This window comes from Magallana gigas, chromosome 7 (assembly GCF_963853765.1).
Source record: "Magallana gigas chromosome 7, xbMagGiga1.1, whole genome shotgun sequence".
Lineage (NCBI taxonomy): Eukaryota > Metazoa > Mollusca > Bivalvia > Ostreida > Ostreidae > Magallana > Magallana gigas.
Window position 1 is genome coordinate 150,231 of NC_088859.1, and position 18,879 is coordinate 169,109.

An 18,879-nucleotide genomic window follows, 5' to 3' on the forward strand; every position below is an offset into this window, starting at 1 on the left:
TTTGGAGGAAAAAAAATTATGGCACGGAAGAATGTTTTTGGAAGCATAGTTGAGTCTACCCCCCCCCCCCCCCCCCCCCCCCCCCACGGATTAGGATTTTGAAGATTTTTGGAAACTTTAAATTTCCCTTTTTTTTTTTTTTTTTTTTTTGCTTGTCAAGATTTTTTGGATGGGTCTGGCCCCCCACTTTCAAAAACGATGCTACGTGCCTGCACATTCATTTAATAGGTTAGCCTCTTTATATTATCTAGATGTGTCGCTAATATATAGTTCATCAAGAATGTCATGGCTTGACCAATAAATTCGCCGTAATTAGTTAAGAAATGAAGTTCTTTGATTAATTTCTAATTGAATTGAAAGAGTTATCTTGCATGATATGCGTTATCAATTTTGATTACTTTTTTTTTTAATTCAGCCCCTTAAAAAACGTTGTTCAATATTTGTCATGTCAAAAATATATATACAATGTACAAGTACAGTGTATGAATGGTATTTGCTGCATTGTATGTGCGACTGGGCACGAAACTTAGCCTCTTTTATTTATTATACAGAACCATTGAATCGTTATATCATAGTTTTATCAGAAGCTGAAATAGTTATATGTACCATGGAATATATAATGTAAAGTTGGACAAATGTGCAATTTTTTTTTCACACATTTTAAGATACAATTTTAGCTTGCAACCCTAGCCCCACCCGGACTGGGAAAAAATTATAACACATGAAGCTAATGTTAGTTGGTTTAAAAGTGTGTAATGTTGAGAAGATTATCATCCGTTAATACTGAAGTTTTTCAATAGTTTACATGTTAACTTTTGCTCCTTTAAGCTGGCCTGAGTGCTTAGGGTACAAGACCGCACATATATGGCTCTAACGAAATGCATAGCCATATGCTGCAACAGGCATTGGACATCCCTTGTTGCCCTATGTGGTCAGGCAAACAAAATACAGTTTTCAACCTTCTATATAAAATTCTATACTTCCACTTACTGTCCTACCTTGAAAATATATCACAAATGTATAATTATATATAATATGTCTATATACAATTGTATATGCAGATTGTGTATTGCTGTTTTCTTCTCTACTTGCAAATAAATGTACGTATACCCTTGCATATGTGTATGACAACCCTTGTGTATGTGGCAGATGTAGGCCTACCTCCTATTGTAATTAACTTACTATGCTTACTTACATTTAACAGTACAATATTTATGTATTTCATTAATGCATTATTTGTTATAATCACGTTGTTTTATTGTTTTAATGCATAAGCCCCCCAGGGCCCTCGATTGGTAAATATTAAAACCGGTATCTAACTACATGTATAAAATTATACTGAAATGACAAAAGTTTTGAGCAGTAATTAAAATCCATTTCACTTTTAAACTGAGTCATTTTAGATTATATAGACCTTTATCTTTGATTGATGAAGCTTACACGGTTTGATCATGTTGACTCTCTCTCTCTCTCTCTCTCTCTCTCTGTCTCATGCACATGCGCGCGATAGATCCGTGCCTAGAAAACAGAAAACACACAACCGAAAAAAAAAAGTGAGGAAGTGAGTTATCGGGCAGACGGCAAGATGTCGGCTGCACCGACCCAGCAACAAAGAGCTTTTGCCCAGAAGCTAAATAAGTGAGTTTTTGTTGTTATCGTGATTTTGAGATTGATACCCATTGTCAGACCTGTATTTTTCTTGTTATAAACGAATCTCGAATTTTCTCTGCAAGTGGTATTGTATTTCACTTGTAAACAAGGACGATCCCGTTTCTTTTTTTTGTTTTAGCATATAACGTTAAACTAATAAGCACTTTCATTTTCATTCTCTCAATGTTTATTTTAAACACATCCTGGTAAATTTCAAAATATTTCCGTTTAGAAAAATCAACATTGAAGAATATTTTGGACCCCCCCCCCCCCCCCCCATGAGCCAGAAGCCAAGTTGAATAAAATTGTAGCTGTACCAAACTGTATCTTTCACGTCAGTCAGATTGGATTGCTTTTCACTAGTATTGTACCAGTTATCGGCAAAGATTTACTGTTTATTTTTCGAATTTCCTTTTAATATGATTACGTTTTGGATAAATTAAACTTGACAATTTTTAAATCGTGAACTCCTTGTTTATGCACTTGTTATAGGTTAAATCATTATTTAGATTTCATAACATCTTGCTTTTGTGCTTTTTAGCTTGCCCCAAATTTGCTGAGTTTTTAAGATTAACTGTACTATAGATTATGATTAACATAGTACGTATAAGTAAAATTCCTATACATGTTGATTTAATAAGAGACAAAAATAACAGAGATTGGCAACTGATCGTAATCTCACGGTCCCTATTGTAAAGTATTCCCAGTTTAAATCAGTATATCTTTCTAATAAACAAATATATCGAAATATAAACAGCTAAAAGCTATTACCAAAACATACAAAATAATATATTTTCATGAATTCATGTCTTATAAACAATATTAAAAGAGGATCAGTTTTAGGAAGCAGTTGGCTACATGTCATCCGAGATTTGCCAATGTTTTATAGCTGGCCTATATATTTTCTATATATTAATCTTATTTTTCAATTTTTTGTTTCAAAAACGTGTAAATCCTTTGCACATTTTTCATTAATACTTATGGTTTAAAATCAATATATCAGTTTACTAATATGTACTCAATACTCAAAGTAAGGTTGGTCCCGTAACATTTTTCAGCAACAAAACAAGGTAATGGCCGATGTTGCCAATCTCTTTTATTTATGTCTCTGAATTAATACTTCAGTTATGCCACTTGTGGGGTCAAACGAAATGTCATAGGGGTTATGATGCATAAGCAAAACTCATTAAATTATTCCTTAGTTATCATACCGTATTCAACATTTTTTTTGACAGTCCATTGATCTACATAGTTGTGTCATTAAACGTGCAACTGTGCTATGACTTTCTCAGAATTTAGTGAATACCCTTTGTTTATATATGCATTGATATATGTCAAATCAAAGAAGGGATACCTATACAGTTGAATAATTCCTTCTCCTCATTTTTGATTGTGTGATAAAGGACCAGTTGAAAAAATTCCTTATCATATACCCATCAGATTTTCCGGATTCAACACTGTGGGTTTCTGATTCCTCATCACCATTCTCTAAAACTGATGATATATTACACATTAAATAACATCTGTATTCTAGCGTGTTCTTTTTTTTATATAAGAGTTTGTATTAAGATAGCTTTGTTATATAAGTTAACGTTATACATATGATTTTAAAAACATACTTTTTGTAATTAAAACTTTTAAATAGACAAGTGTGTAGAATAAATACATGTATATCATTTTAACAGTAACTTGATCCAAAGAGACAAATCTTGTCTCCTTGCCAGATGTAGATCATCAGATTAAACTCAACGCTTCGCATCTCGTTTGATCTGATGAACCGCGCCTGGCAACTCAATGTGATCCAACCCTTTGGATCAAGTTACTGTTATAATAGTATACATTTATCATTATTGCTGTCTGTGTGGTAACAAATCCAGTTGAAATAATATGTTGTCCTTATTGCTGATGTTGATTTGTTCTCATTCTCAGACAAGGAGCAGCTGAAGTTAGAAAGGCTGTCTCCTCAACCATCTACTCAACCTCTGACCTCACTCGATGTGCCAGCGGACTCAATCTCACGGTACAAATTATTTAACTGTTGAAAAAACTTTGATATTGGTTGTTTTATTTTTGCTTTACCATCCCTTTTGTTTGTGCATATTTATGTTAAACTATTTATAGAAAAATAAAGTTAATTAAAACATTTGTTTTTAACTTTGTTGTAAATTACAATGTCTATATTGATTTTCCTCTGCAGGTGCCCCTAACTGATGTTGTTGATCCGCCAGATTATGAGGAGTTTGTGCTCCAGAACTCATGCACTGTGGAGAGGGACCCATTCCGAGACCTCATCCTGTACCCTGAGGATGATGTGGACGTACACAGCATGCCCAGGAAATGTCGCACTGTCAAACCCATAGTGCCAGAACTCGGGTAAGTCTGCTGGTGAAAAAATTGATTTATTTGAAGGAGTAGTCATGAAAAATAGTTTGTGTAACTATGGAACTTGTCTGCTTGATCCATGCATTTGATATGTAGTGTATTAGATCACTGAGCTAATTAGTAATTGGGTAAAGTATCTAAGATACCATGGCATTAAACATATAGAACTTTCACAGAGCTTGAACTTAACGTCTTTGTTTGTACAGACCTGAGGCGGATGAGTTTGTGTTTGACTTGGCGCGGCGTTACACCGCTGACTACACGGTCATCACCCGCCGCTACCACCGCTACAGCTCCAGTGTCTGCAGCAAGGAGAAGCTGAGCGGACAGGATGCCACCATCCCCCAGGAGTATGAGGTGGACATAGAGGACGCTCAGGACGACGAGGTACGGTCGCAGCAGACCTCGAGCTCAACAGTGGAGGAAATTACTTATATTTCTCTCTATGTCTTGCTTTAATCAACAAACTACATGTAGTATTAAATGAGATAAATGCACATTATTGGATTATCACTACACACAAAAATACAACCATTTTAGTTAAATTGAACAATTAGACCATGTAAATACATAATTGAAAGAGTTAAGAGATGATCATCTACATTTTTTGTGTATCTTTTTGATATATCACCTCCTGTTTATCTCAAAACATGAAGGATGACATCAACAAGCGGCAGTCGATCCACATGAACTCTGTTCCCCGGGGGAGTTGGGCCAGCAGTATATTTGACCTGAAGTCGTCCCAGGGTGACCAGCTGCTGCCTCACCTGTTTGACCAGGTGTCGTATGAACAGATCGACGAAGACAACAGGAAGTGTCGGCAGGAGAATCGAGAGGACACACTGTTCAGTCTGTTTCCTGGAGAGGAAGAGGTAAATCCATGCTCTGTTGATTCATCAATGGTTGTGAACACATGTACCAATTTTTGCTGATTTCGTTGTTGAGTTAATGAAGGAAATTAAATGCCCATTGATGAGCAGTTTTTAGTATATTGTATTGCTTAGATCATTGGCCAAACATTTACTTATCCTTCATATTTCAATTGATTTTTCCTAAATCCATGAAAACTGATGCCCATATATATATAATATATATATATATATATATATATATTATAATATATTATATATATATTATAATATATATATATATTATGTATTGATGAAACCACAGCAGTACCCCTCTCTTGTTTAAGATACCAGAAACATGTTTAAGATACCAGAAACATGTGAAACAAACCTGACACAGTTGTAAGATGGACAATCACCAAAATGTGTGTTCTAGATGAAAACTGTTAAGCTTTATTTTTCAGAATAATGATGACCAACACTATTTTTAGAAGACAAGTTTTTTAAACATTTTCATTAAAATGAATAATCTACTTGTCGAAAATCAATCATAAAAATAAACTAATTTGACAAGTTATTAAAGATTCAGAAATTATCTGTCTAGTGCAATTCTAGTAAATTTTTTGGATATTAATAATTTGTGTCATATTTTGCTTTACACTCAACAAAGGTTCAGACTTTTGATATTACATGTATATTGTTTATCGAAAATATATTTACTGTATTTCTTGGTTTAGGAGGATCTCATAGAAAGACGGCCTTCTGCTCCGTTTCCACAGGAACACTTTGGTCATCGAATTGTTGTTAAATGTATTCAACTCAAGTAAGTTTCATAAGAATTTGAAACAATGAACAATTTATTGGAAAGGCTGAAGATTTCATACTTTAATGTTTTAGGGTACTATATAATCAGTTTTAGCTTGGATAATGTTTGGTATCATTGCAATGAATGATCCTAGCAATATCCAAGAATTTATGTTGATTACATAAGAACCATATTTTTAAGTCTACAAAATGACATTTGGCAACTGGGTGAGTTTTGACTGCATTAATTTCAGTGCAAATTTAGGTTTAGGTTGTACATTCATGCCTAATAAAATTCAAAGTCTAAAAAAAAAAAATTATTTGGAAGTTCCATCCAAATTATAAGATGAGGAACTTGACGTTCTGTTGAACCTGTACATGTATTTGGTGAAATAAACTAACAACATTTAATGTGTATCGGAAACTGTTGTAGATTAGAACTGGACTTTGAACCATTGTTTGCCACTGTGGCCCTGTATGATGCCAAGGAAAAGAAAAAGGTAACCATTTAAAGCTCAACTTGCATTAAGACATTTACTCAAGAAGAACATCAGCTCCACAAGACTAAATACTCAGCAGTCTGTACCATTAATGTCAATCGAGGTGTTAATTTTTGACCTACAAGGAATTTAAATTTTGGCAGTCTGTTTTCTTTTCGGAGAATTCTTCAAACTGTTTTCAGACATTTGATGACTTTTTCTATGAAGTGAATCAGGGGTATTTTTAATTACTTGCCAATATCAGAGAATTTCTACTTTGATGTGAATCAGAGATATTATTAATTACTTTCAGATATCAGAGAATTTGTACTTTGACGTGAATCAGTGATATTAATTATTACTTTCAGATATCAGAGAATTTCTACTTTGATGTTGATGAGGGGTATTTTTAATTACTTGCCGAAATCAGAGAATTTCTACTTTGACGTGAATCAGAGATATTATTAATTATTTTCAGATACTAGAGAATTTCTACTTTGATGTTGATAAGGGGTATTTTTAATTACTTTCAGATATCAGAGAATTTCTACTTTAATGTGAATCAGAGATATTATTAATTACTTTCAGATATCAGAGAATTTCTACTTTGATGTTGATAAGGGGTATTTTTAATTACTTTCAGATATCAGAAAATTTCTACTTTGACGTGAACCAGGATGAACAGAAGAAGATGATAAGTATGCACATCCAGCAGTCGGACGTGTCCACCATGAGTCGGGCCGCCTGCTTCAGCATCACCTACCCCTCCCCAGATGTCTTCCTCGTCATCAGGGTAATATCACTGTTAATAGTTAGATGTTTGATTTGTCTTACAAATGATGTATACATTTTTACAATACAGTGTATATGGTTAAATATGATTTATTGATAAATAGCCTTACAGTTAGATGTTTGAATTGCGTTTACAGCTGGAAAAAGTTTTACAGCAGGGAGACATAGGGGACTGTGCAGAGCCATACATGAGAGAAGATAAGGTACACACACCACATGCCTCACACTCTAGGCAATTGATTTATGTACATGTATATACATGTACTTAAGGCTGACAAAAGACAAATGATACAAACAGAAGTAAACGATGCAAATTAAAGATACCAAAAAAATAACCCACCTCACTAACTGTTTGCTCATAAAATGATTGTACATGTAGGATTTTTAAAGTTGTGAAATTGAGATACACATGACTGTACTTAGAACACTTCATTCTTGTTTTAACAGGCCAAAGAAGATCGCTTGAAGTCCAATGCTGTACAGTTCTGTGAGCGCCTTGGGAAGTACAGAATGCCATTTGCCTGGACAGCTATCTACCTGATGAATATTGTCACAGGGGCAACAGGTGGTCAGGATGCAGTAAAAACCTGTGAGCCAGAGCCGTCCCGATCCTCCAGCCTTGGTGTGTACATCAGAATTTTCCTCTGTGGTCTTGTTGTATTATTAGCACTTTATTCCTGTGAAATATAAGGATCTGTCTTTATTGTAGACAGGAGATCTATGTCTGGTATTCCCGGTCAGTTTGACAGCTTCCGTAGAAGGAACAAGGAGGAGTTCTCCTCTACCCGCCGGGGATCGATGGAGCGTGGTCGCAGTGAGAGGAGGGGGCTATTCTCGGGGGAGGACTATGGACCCAGTCTGGACAACTTCAGACCAGTCACCCTCACTGTTTCCAGTTTCTTCAAGCAGGTGATTAGTTTGTACACTGGTACATATTTTGTTCAACCATCAACCCCCTGACACTACATATTGCAATGACAGTTATGTTTGTTTTGACTGCATTAAAGATCGGTTCTAACATACTCTGTAATACATGTATATGTATGATAAACACTTATGGTTATTTTGGACAGTTTCTGTAGTGTTTTTATCAATATGTTTCATAGGAAGGAGACAGATTAAGTGATGAAGACTTGTATAAGTTTTTGGCTGATTTGAAACGACCATCCAGCGTCCTGAAAAGAGTGAAGTGTATTCCTGGTAAGTCCTTATTTTTCTAATTTTACAAATTAATTTCTGCTGACTAGATCATGTAGCTTTAATGATTATGATGTATTTTTAAACAGGAACCTTGAAGTTAGACATTTCTCCTTGTCCCGAGGAGCCTCGCTACATGTTAACCCCTGAACTCTACAAGGTGGAGCCTTACCCTGACGAAAAGACCAGACCAACGCGTGAAATCCTGGAATTCCCCTCCAGAGAAATATACAACCCCCACACTGTGTATAGGTATGTAGAGAATATAAATACCCTTGAATTTGTATTGGTAAGTAGAGAATATAAATACCCTTGAATTAGTATAGGTAAGTAGAGAATATACAACCCCCACACTGTGTATAGGTAAGTAGAGAATATACAACCCACACACTGTGTATAGGTAAGTAGAGAATATACAACCCCCACACTGTGTATAGGTAAGTAGAGAATATACAACTCCCACACTGTGTATAGGTAAGTAGAGAATATACAACCCCTACACTGTGTATAGGTAAGTAGAGAATATACAACCCCCACACTGTGTATAGGTAAGTAGAGAATATACAACCCCCACACTGTGTATTGGTAAGTAGAGAATGTACAACCCACACACTGTGTATAGATAAGTAGAGAATGTACAACCCACACACTGTGTATAGGTAAGTAGAGAATATACAACCCCCACACTGTGTATAAGTAAGTAGAGAATATACAACCCCCACACTGTGTATAGGTAAGTAGAGAATATACAACCCCCCACTGTGTATTGGTAAGTAGAGAATGTACAACCCACACACTGTGTATAGGTAAGTAGAGAATGTACAACCCCCACACTGTGTATAGGTAAGTAGAGAATATACAAGCTCCACACTGTATATAGGTTATAAGATACTTAGATATATAGACTTTGATATCATGTCTGATAATCTCTCTCAGATTTGGGACTTTGTGTGTTGTTGATTTCAGTGTCATATTATATATTGCAGGAACCTGTTGTATGTGTACCCGCGTAGTCTGAACTTTAGCAATAGACAGGGCTCTGCTAGGAATCTGGCCGTCAAAGTCCAGTTCATGTCAGGAGAGGAGGAGGGGTGTGCTCTCAAGGTAACGGACAGATCTTGTTGTTAGTGCTCTCAAGGTAACGGACAGATCTTGTTGTTAGTGCTCTCAAGGTAATGGACAGATTCTGTTGTTAGTGCTCTCAAGGTAACGGACAGATTCTGTTGTTAGTGCTCTCAAGGTAACAGACAGATTCTGTTGTTAGTGCTCTCAAGGTAATGGACAGATTCTGTTGTTAGTGCTCTCAAGGTAACGGACAGATTCTGTTGTTAGTGCTCTCAAGGTAACGGACAGATCCTGTTGTTAGTGCTCTCAAGGTAATGGACAGATCCTGTTGTTAGTGCTCTCAAGGTAACGAACAGATTCTGTTGTTAGTGCTGCCAAGGTAACGGACAGATTCTGTTGTTAGTGCTGCCAAGGTGACGGACAGATTCTGTTGTTAGTGCTCTCAAGGTAATGGACAGATTATGTTGTTAGTGCTCTCAAGGTAATGGACAGATTCTGTTGTTAGTGCTGCCAAGGTAACGGACAGATTCTGTTGTTAGTGCTCTCAAGGTAATGGACAGATTCTGTTGTTAGTGCTGCCAAGGTAACGGACAGATTTTGTTGTTAGTGCTCTCAAGGTAACGGACAGATCTTGTTGTTAGTGCTCTCAAGGTAATGGACAGATCCTGTTGTTAGTGCTCTCAAGGTAACGGACAGATCCTGTTGTTAGTGCTCTCAAGGTAACGGACAGATCCTGTTGTTAGTGCTCTCAAGGTAAACGACAGATTCTGTTGTTAGTGCTCTCAATGTAACGGACAGATCTTGTTTTTGGTACTCTCGAGGTAACGAACAGATCCTGTTGTTAGTGCTCTCAAGGTAACGGACAGATCCTGTTGTTAGTGCTCTCAAGGTAACGGACAGATTCTGTTGTTAGTGCTCTCAAGGTAACGGACAGATTCTGTTGTTAGTGCTCTCGAGGTAACGAACAGATTCTGTTGTTAGTGCTCTCAAGGTAAAAGACAGATTCTGTTGTTAGTGCTCTCAAGGTAAAAGACAGATTCTGTTGTTAGTGCTCTCGAGGTAACGAACAGATTCTGTTGTTAGTGCTCTCAAGGTAAAAGACAGATTCTGTTGTTAGTGCTCTCAAGGTAACGGACAGATCCTGTTGTTAGTGCTCTCAAGGTAACGGACAGATCCTGTTGTTAGTGCTCTCAAGGTAACGGACAGATCTTGTTGTTAGTGCTCTCAAGGTAACGGACAGATTCTGTTGTTAGTGCTCTCAAGGTAACGGACAGATTCTGTTGTTAGTGCTCTCGAGGTAACGAACAGATTCTGTTGTTAGTGCTCTCAAGGTAAAAGACAGATTCTGTTGTTAGTGCTCTCAAGGTAACGGACAGATCCTGTTGTTAGTGCTCTCGAGGTAACGGACAGATCCTGTTGTTAGTGCTCTCAAGGTAACGAACAGATTCTGTTGTTAGTGCTCTCAAGGTAACGGACAGATCCTGTTGTTAGTGCTCTCGAGGTAACGGACAGATCCTGTTGTTAGTGCTCTCGAGGTAACGGACAGATTCTGTTGTTAGTGCTCTCAAGGTAACGGACAGATTCTGTTGTTAGTGCTCTCGAGGTAACGGACAGATTCTGTTGTTAGTGCTCTCGAGGTAACGGACAGATTCTGTTGTTAGTGCTCTTAAGGTAATGGACAGATTCTGTTGTTAGTGCTGTCAAGGTAATGGACAGATTCTGTTGTTAGTGCTGTCAAGGTAACGGACAGATTCTGTTGTTAGTGCTGTCAAGGTAATGGACAGATTCTGTTGTTAGTGCTGTCAAGGTAATGGACAGATCTTGTTGTTGGTGCTGTCAAGGTAACAGACAGATCCTGTTGTTAGTGCTCTCAAGGTAATGGACAGATCTTGTTGTTGGTGCTGTCAAGGTAACAGACAGATCCTGTTGTTAGTGCTCTCAAGGTAATGGACAGATCTTGTTGTCACATGTGTTAGAGGATTGGTAGGAATTACTTGCCTGGGTTTGAGACTAGGTTCACTGTACTCATGATTAATTATAATTTTCCAAAATAGAAAAAAAAACCCATTATCAACAGGTCAGATTTAAGGTAAAACAGGTGTGATACTATACAGTGTGTTTCATCTTGTACCTTGCTATTTAGCAACTTCTTTTGAAGGTGATTTTTGGGAACATATCTTGTACCTTGTTATTAAACAACGCTCTGTCTGTTTAAGGCAATCTTAAGGACTACATGTCACTCCACCTTGTGTTATTAATTAACTTTTGTGTTTAAGTCTATATTTGGAATAGCCCTCGTTTTTTATTATTAATCAACTCTCCATCTGTAGAAGGTTATTGTTGGGAATAAGTATAATTCTTGTTCTTTATTATAAATCAACTCTCCCTCTGTTGAAGGCGATCTTCGGGAAGTCTAACTGTCCAGAGCTGTCCAGGGAGGCCTACACAGCGGTCACCTACCACAACAAGTCCCCCGACTTCTACGAGGAGATCAAGGTCAAACTCCCCGCCAAGCTGACTGACGCCCACCATCTCCTTTTCACCTTCTACCACATCAGCTGTCAATCAAAGAAGAATGAATCCGGCCCAGTCGAGGTTCCTGTGGGATACACGGTGAGGGGGTCAAACAGGGGTCAAGGGGTTTTGTAGGAGAAGTAAAGAGCATACTTACATGTATATTCACTAAATGTATCTTCAGGAGATTTTGGATATAAATGAGATTGATGTTACAAGTTTGAAGCTGCAAAGATATGTGTCATGATGTTTTATTGTAACTAAACACATGCATGTAATTCAGCATACATGTAGTTTACAAACTCTTAATAATTTTGGCAGCATTTTACTGTAGTCTATAAAATAATCGTTTGCAGTTTCTGATATCACTTGATTGTGCTGTATGTAATTTCAGTGGCTGCCGCTCTGCCGTGAAGGGAAGCTGATGATCGACGACTTCTCCATCCCTGTGTCTGTGGACAAACTCCCGCCCAGCTACTCAATTCTCTTCCCTGATGTATGTACAATTCTTACTTGTATCACAAGTCGCTGTTTGCTACGTTTAGATATTTAATCAAAATTGATTTTGATATAGAATTTTAGATGCAATTACTTTCTTGATCTTCCTTTAACTAAAAATTAAAATCAAGCAACTTGTACATGTTAGTGCATGTATAAATACAGAACTTCACCCATTATGTTGACTATAATTCCCAGAGTGAAATTTTATGACTGTGAAATAGACCCCTAAACATAACTATTAAATAAATGAATTCCATTGCTAGTTTACTTGATATTATGAATTGAATGAAACAAGGTCATCCCCTATTGCATTCTACTGATTATTGACATGGTGACACTGATTTTTCTGCAAGGCCCACTGTTCTTCTAAGTGACATGAAATAAGTTATTAGGGAGTTTTCAGATGTAGACACTCTCTCTATCACTAGGAGTATCTGTATGATCGTCCTGTAAGTAGTTACGACAGCGTGAACTCTAACACAAGCCTCAGTTATCACAGAACAATTGTATCCAAGATTGGTGTCCATCCGTGCCACCATCCTCACTCGGATATCATACTCTGTACTGTCATTATGTATGTCTCTGTAATTGGAATTAATTAGAGAATACGGTCAGTAACATATTGTAACATGTCATAACTTTTATTTTATGGATACTTTTAAATAGTATTGGCTTTTATTATATAATGAATTGATAATCAGATGCTAACCTGATATAGACCTATATCTGCTTTAAGTATCGTACATTTGTATTCAGTATCTATTCAGAACACATTAGCTATGAGTATTGACTGGTTAAAAATCAAATGAATATAAAGAAATCCAGAGTTATGGTTAGGGTTACATGTACAGCAAAACTCGGTTATAACGAAGTCACTTGGACCTAAGAAATTACTTTATTATATCCGTAATTCGTTATAACCATATAAGAAATTCATTAAATTTACATAGCTAGGGATCCAAGATGACTTCGCTATATCTGTGAATTCACAATATCCTAGTTCGTACTAAACGAGTTTTACTGTATTTGACAAGAGACAAATATTTGATACTTTGTTTGATCAGTCATCTGTTGTAGTTTATTATAGACTGGTTTCTGTAGAATTTCCTCAATGTATATGATTGTAATTGTTTACCCAACATCATATATTTCTAAGTACGATTTTCATATTTCTATGTAAATTCATGTGATGGTATTATTCTATGGACTTTATGTTACATGTATGTGATGGTATTATTTCTATTGACTATTTGTTTTGTGATGGTATCATTTCTATAGACAACTTGTTCTGTATTATACTATTTCTATGGACAACTTGTTATGTATTATACCATTTCTATAGACAACTTGTTGTTATGATACCATTTCTGTAGACTATTTGTTTTATGATGGTATCATTTCTATAGACTCCCTGTTATTTAATGATACCATTTCTATAGACAACTTGTTATGTATTATACCATTTCTGTAGACTATTTGTTATGAGATGATACTATATCTTTAGACTCTGTGTTAAATGATGGCATTATAACTTTAGACCAACCTGCCCAACATGAAGTGGGTGGATCACAAGGGACTGTTCAATGTCAGCCTCAGATCAATGTCCTCGGTTCACACACAGGTAATAGCCAACAGCACTACATATCCAAACTCAAAATAGGTCAGTTCGTTCTATAAGTAAAAGTGGGAAGAAAGAAAAAGTATCGCTATATTGCTCGATTATAAAAAAAATTCCCCTCTTCTGTTTCATTGTTCTGTTTGTAAGTAATAGGAAAAGCTTCGATAATAATAGTACATTCTTGATGGTTTCTTGGCTGCTTAGGATGACAAGCTGGAAAAGTTCCTATACAACTGTAGGATGACCCTGGAACAGAAGCTCCCACCCCGGAGGACCGAGTCCCAGTTTGAGAACGACCTTAGACTCAGTATACAAGACATCCCCAAATCCAAGGGAGAGAACCTGGTGCAGTTCCTGCCCCTGGTCCTGGACAGACTGTTGTATCTGATGGTGAGGCCCCCAATACTTGGAGGACAGCAAGGTAATAAGTCTGTTGATACATATCTCTTATATATTTTTGTGTCCCCTATCTCTACACATGTAATATCAAGCTTGATATTATAGAAGATATACAGAGTAGATGTCTGAGTGTTCTTTATCATTGTATGTTGTGATTGCAGTAAACATTGGCCAGCCAGCCTTTGAAGGAATAATTCTGGTGGTTAAGAGGGTCCATGAACTGTTGTGTGATAAAAATGACCGTAATGGACGGAACCTAACACTGGCCTCCTACATACAGTACTGTTGTACCCTACCTCACCCCGGACCATTACAACACTGTGGTAAGTTTGTAAATACATTACAGATACATACAATACTGTTGTACCATACCCCACCCGGACCATTGCAACACTGTGGTAAGTGTGTCAATACAACACAGATACATAGAGTACTTTTCCTAAGCAAAATAAATACAAATAAACATGCCATTTCATCTACCCGGTACACAACATATACTGTGAAATAGTTTCTGTGCCATTTTCCTTGTGTAAATAGTCATTGAAGCTATTCACTGGCAGCATTCCATTTCCTTTGCATTAATCTTGTTATTAGTGTTATCAAGAGCTGCTACATTAAATTCAACTTCTCATAATTCAAATTTGATAACCATCAACTATGTTCTGACTCTGCCTCTCTGACAGTTTTATTCTGTATATATAAAATATCTATTTACTATTTATTTGGACAATAGTAAGTTTATTGTCTCACTCAGCAAAATAAAGTTTCCCTTAAGCCTGTCTCACACAGAACACGGTTGGGCACACGGTTCCAATACGGTATACTCGGTTATACACGGGTTGACTGGTACGAGTATTGAGCTTCAACCGTGCCTGGGGAAGAGTTGGTACGATTTAGACTCGAATGTAGCACGAGTATGTACGAACAAAGCACGGATATACTCGGTCAAGCAAGGTTTGTCTCGGTTTGAACACGATTTGCAAACGATTTTCATACGATTGTTGTACGGTTCCAAGTACGGTCTAGCACGGTCTGTTATGGCCTAGTACAATTAAACACGACTTTTACTTGATTAACTGGACATTTACGGGTTTACATACGGTCCCACCGACTTTTGTTCGAGTTGTGCTCGAATTATCACACATTTGTGTATGTATTGATATAAATTGACTCGTTTTGATGGCTTGGCTTCATAAATTTTCGAATTTTCAACAGAGAAGTTATAAAAATGGCAGATGACAGATTAAGGGAATTAGAAATCATGATAAGACTGATAGACATTGAGATTATTTTGGCCTTTTTGTATTCTCTCTGGGAGAATCTTCCATGGTGGGGATTCTTTTGGGGACCTTCTTCTTCTTTGGAGGCATTATGTAGCAAGTACTCTGTTGTTTCAAGGTGTCAGCAGGTAGTTGTGTTTTATGTTGTGTTCGAGTGCTGTATGATCATACACGAGCTTTGTACAGACGTAGAGACCGTGTCTGGCCGTACTTGACCATGTATAATTCGTACTTGGTCAAGTATTGGTCGTATGGCGATCGTATGAAACCTTATTGGTTGTATAAAACCGTGTGTACACTAGTGTGAATCGTACGGTGATGTGTGACATTCGAGTGTTAATCCGGGTGTTGGATGTAGAATTGGGAACGGTTTCACACGATTCCATATGATTTATATACGATATTGACACGGTTGAGCTCACTCGTGGAATGGACTTCATGTGCGGTTGTATATACGGTCTCGTACGGTCTCACACGGTCTTGTATGATCGCTAATATGATCATACACGGACATGGCACCCGTGCCAGTTTTTTAAATGTTTAAAAAATCATACACGGCTTTCACGAATGGCCCGAGTGTAAGTCGGATACGACCAAGGCTGGTTCGGTTGTATGTACGGTTCACACGGGTAGCCAACTGTATAAGCCGTGTGTTCTGTGTGAGACAGGCTTTAGCTTCACCCCCAGAAATAACTGCTGTCTTTTACACACTGACTTGTATAATTAAGCAAAGTCTGATAATACCTTTACACTGATTATGCTGATACTGCTGTAACTGTTATGTTTGATTTTGCAGCTACAGATCCCATGCTTGGGTCTGGATACAACACACTCGGACGACCGTCATCTCTTCCCGTTTCCAACAAAAACTTCCCGCGGAGTTCCAGCAATCCAGACCTGAATGCGCTAACACCCACCTCCCCAGACAACGAAATATCTGCCATCTTAGGTACTACTGATCTATTGTCTCTTGTCCTGACATTTTCCAAACTGAATTTGGATGTCATCAATGATATGTAATTACAGTGATATGTTTGATAACACAACTTTGATTTCTAGTAGTTCAGGACATAATTATAAATACAGGTTTATATATACTCTTGTAAGGAATGCAGTTGAAAGCCTGTGATAAATGAGGGGAAAATCAAATTGCAGTAAAAAAAGAAAAACAGTTTTATGTTGTCGTTCAGTTTGAGTATGTATGGATTGTTTGTAGGAGGTACAAAGTACTTGGACAGAACAGGGAGCATGAGGGCTGATGATTTCAATCAGCCACAAATGGTCAGGAACAGAGCCAAAAAGGTCAGCCTCTTCAGTGTTATAATATTGGTTTATACTTCTTTTTATAAACATTTAATTAGAAAAGAGATAGACATCTTATGAAATTAGATTCTACAGTAGCCTTTTCATTAGAGTATATCAAGTAAAACTTTTATGAACTACACGTATGTGTGATTGAATATGTTTCATCATGTGATAGTCATGTGACTGGTTCGTTACAGCTGGTTCATGAGGAGCTGGTTCTACAGTGGCTGGTTCTGAGTGGACAGAACAGGGACCATGCCTTCGCCTACTCCTGGTTCCTGTTTGAACTGATCGTAAGTCATCATCTGTCTGTCAGTAAATGTTTGAACTGATCCTAAGACATTAACTGTGTCAGTAAATATTTGAGCTGATCGTATATCATCATCTGTCTGTTAGTAAATGTTTGACCTGATCGTAATTCATCAACTGTCTGTCAGTAAATGTTTGAACTGACCCTTTAGCCATTAACTGTCTGTCAGTAAATGTTTGAACTGGTCGTAAGTCATCAACTGTCTGTCAGTAAATGTTTGAACTGGTCATAAGTCATCAACTGTCCATCAGTAAATGTTTGAAATGACCCTTTAGTCATTAACTGTCTGTCAGTAAATGTTTGAACTGATAGTAAGTTTATATTGCTGGGCATTGACTTGTAAAAGTTTAGTGCTGGGATGATGCAGATTATGTTTTCTACCTACAGATCAAGAGCATGGCAGAACACCTGAACAAGACTCAGAAGCTGGACACGCCCCGCCAGATGAGGTTCAATGACAAACCGTTTGTTGAGGACATTGAGGCCTTGATGAACTTGGTCAACAAAGAGGTCACAGACAAGTACATCAAGGTAAAAGGTTAAGGTCAGATAGAAGAAATGTCAAGGTTATTAATCAGTGGAAAGACATCACCCAAACAATGTCAGAAATGCAGGAATACAGTTTAATTCAGCAAATTGAATGATAAAATGTTTACTGTGGACTTTTCTTATTAAATCATCTGTACTTATTACAAGTATCTTATTATCAGGAATTATAAATTTGATAGAAATTACATGTATTTAGTTTTACACCCTCTATGCTCTTTAATGATACTGATACTGTGTTTTGTATAGGAGCCTCAGATAATCCGAAGTTTAAACATCAGCCTGGGCTTCTTCCTGCACGATCTCCTCAGTTTCATGGATCGAGGATTTGTCTTCAACCTCATTGCAAACTACTGCGGGGCTGTTAGTATTATATTAATGACACCAGTCATAGAAGTGGAAATAAAATACATCAAAAATGATATATTTATTTAAAACATCCATGTACAGTGTGTGTTGTAATATGACAATGTATGTAACAGTGTGACATAGCATTTCAGGTGTGTATACCTATTGTAATTAGCCCGGTGTTGTGGACTGATCAAGTTGTGTATGCTGTTTGTAGATTGCGGAGAAGATCCAGACTCTGTCTGACTCGACCACTCTGATGCTATTACGGCTGGACTTTCTGCGAATCGTCTGTAGCCACGAGCATTACTTCCCCCTCAATCTGCCATTCGGAACTCCTCTGACCCCTACATCAGGGAGAGCTGCCAGCCCCACCCCCAGCATCCAGAGCACCAACTCCATGTCCTCCTACACCTCCACCTCCACCCTGACTGACCGGGGACAGTTCTATGAGCTGACCCTACAGTACAGACAGCAGCACTTCCTGGTGGGCCTAGTTCTGTCTGACCTGAAAGTAGCCCTGGATACTCAGTAAGTTGTACATTGATTCTGGATGACCTGAAAGTGGCCCTAGATACACAGTAAGTTGTACATTGATTCTGGGTGACCTAAGGATGACCTAAATGTGGCTCTGGTTACACAGTTTGTTGTGTAAGTCCTACATGTGTTAGTACAAGTCTGCCACACACTGCAAACTTCCTCTACACAGTTTTTTGTTAGTTTATATATTATTTTTATATTCAAGTTTTACAAAGGGGGTGGACGTAATAAGCAATTCTTGATACAAATTTTGAACATCTATATGTTAATCATACACTCATTGACCCTACATTGTGAAGAC

The 18,879-nt window shown here is 37.3% G+C and overlaps 1 protein-coding gene across 3 annotated transcripts in view; it reads left to right on the forward strand.

Annotated features, from left to right (window-relative positions):
- Positions 1–1,477: 1,477 nt before the first annotated feature.
- Positions 1,478–18,879, forward strand: part of LOC105325462 (dedicator of cytokinesis protein 7) — a 61,058-nt gene continuing 43,656 nt past the window's right edge. For all 3 annotated transcript variants that reach the window (XR_010708071.1, XM_066067627.1, XM_066067628.1), the window contains exons 1-25: positions 1,478–1,638; positions 3,580–3,670; positions 3,848–4,023; positions 4,239–4,419; positions 4,689–4,904; positions 5,618–5,703; positions 6,118–6,184; positions 6,807–6,956; positions 7,093–7,158; positions 7,403–7,577; positions 7,665–7,864; positions 8,062–8,155; positions 8,242–8,404; positions 9,139–9,256; positions 11,615–11,830; positions 12,126–12,227; positions 13,770–13,853; positions 14,055–14,271; positions 14,411–14,572; positions 16,326–16,478; positions 16,746–16,831; positions 17,032–17,127; positions 17,532–17,675; positions 17,940–18,053; positions 18,256–18,569. Coding sequence is in view for 2 of the 3 variants with exons in the window: in XM_066067627.1 (XP_065923699.1) it covers positions 1,586–1,638; positions 3,580–3,670; positions 3,848–4,023; positions 4,239–4,419; positions 4,689–4,904; positions 5,618–5,703; positions 6,118–6,184; positions 6,807–6,956; positions 7,093–7,158; positions 7,403–7,577; positions 7,665–7,864; positions 8,062–8,155; positions 8,242–8,404; positions 9,139–9,256; positions 11,615–11,830; positions 12,126–12,227; positions 13,770–13,853; positions 14,055–14,271; positions 14,411–14,572; positions 16,326–16,478; positions 16,746–16,831; positions 17,032–17,127; positions 17,532–17,675; positions 17,940–18,053; positions 18,256–18,569 (3,524 nt within the window). In the remaining variant the exon portion in view is untranslated. The remainder of the gene's footprint in view (positions 1,639–3,579; positions 3,671–3,847; positions 4,024–4,238; positions 4,420–4,688; positions 4,905–5,617; positions 5,704–6,117; positions 6,185–6,806; positions 6,957–7,092; positions 7,159–7,402; positions 7,578–7,664; positions 7,865–8,061; positions 8,156–8,241; positions 8,405–9,138; positions 9,257–11,614; positions 11,831–12,125; positions 12,228–13,769; positions 13,854–14,054; positions 14,272–14,410; positions 14,573–16,325; positions 16,479–16,745; positions 16,832–17,031; positions 17,128–17,531; positions 17,676–17,939; positions 18,054–18,255; positions 18,570–18,879) is intronic.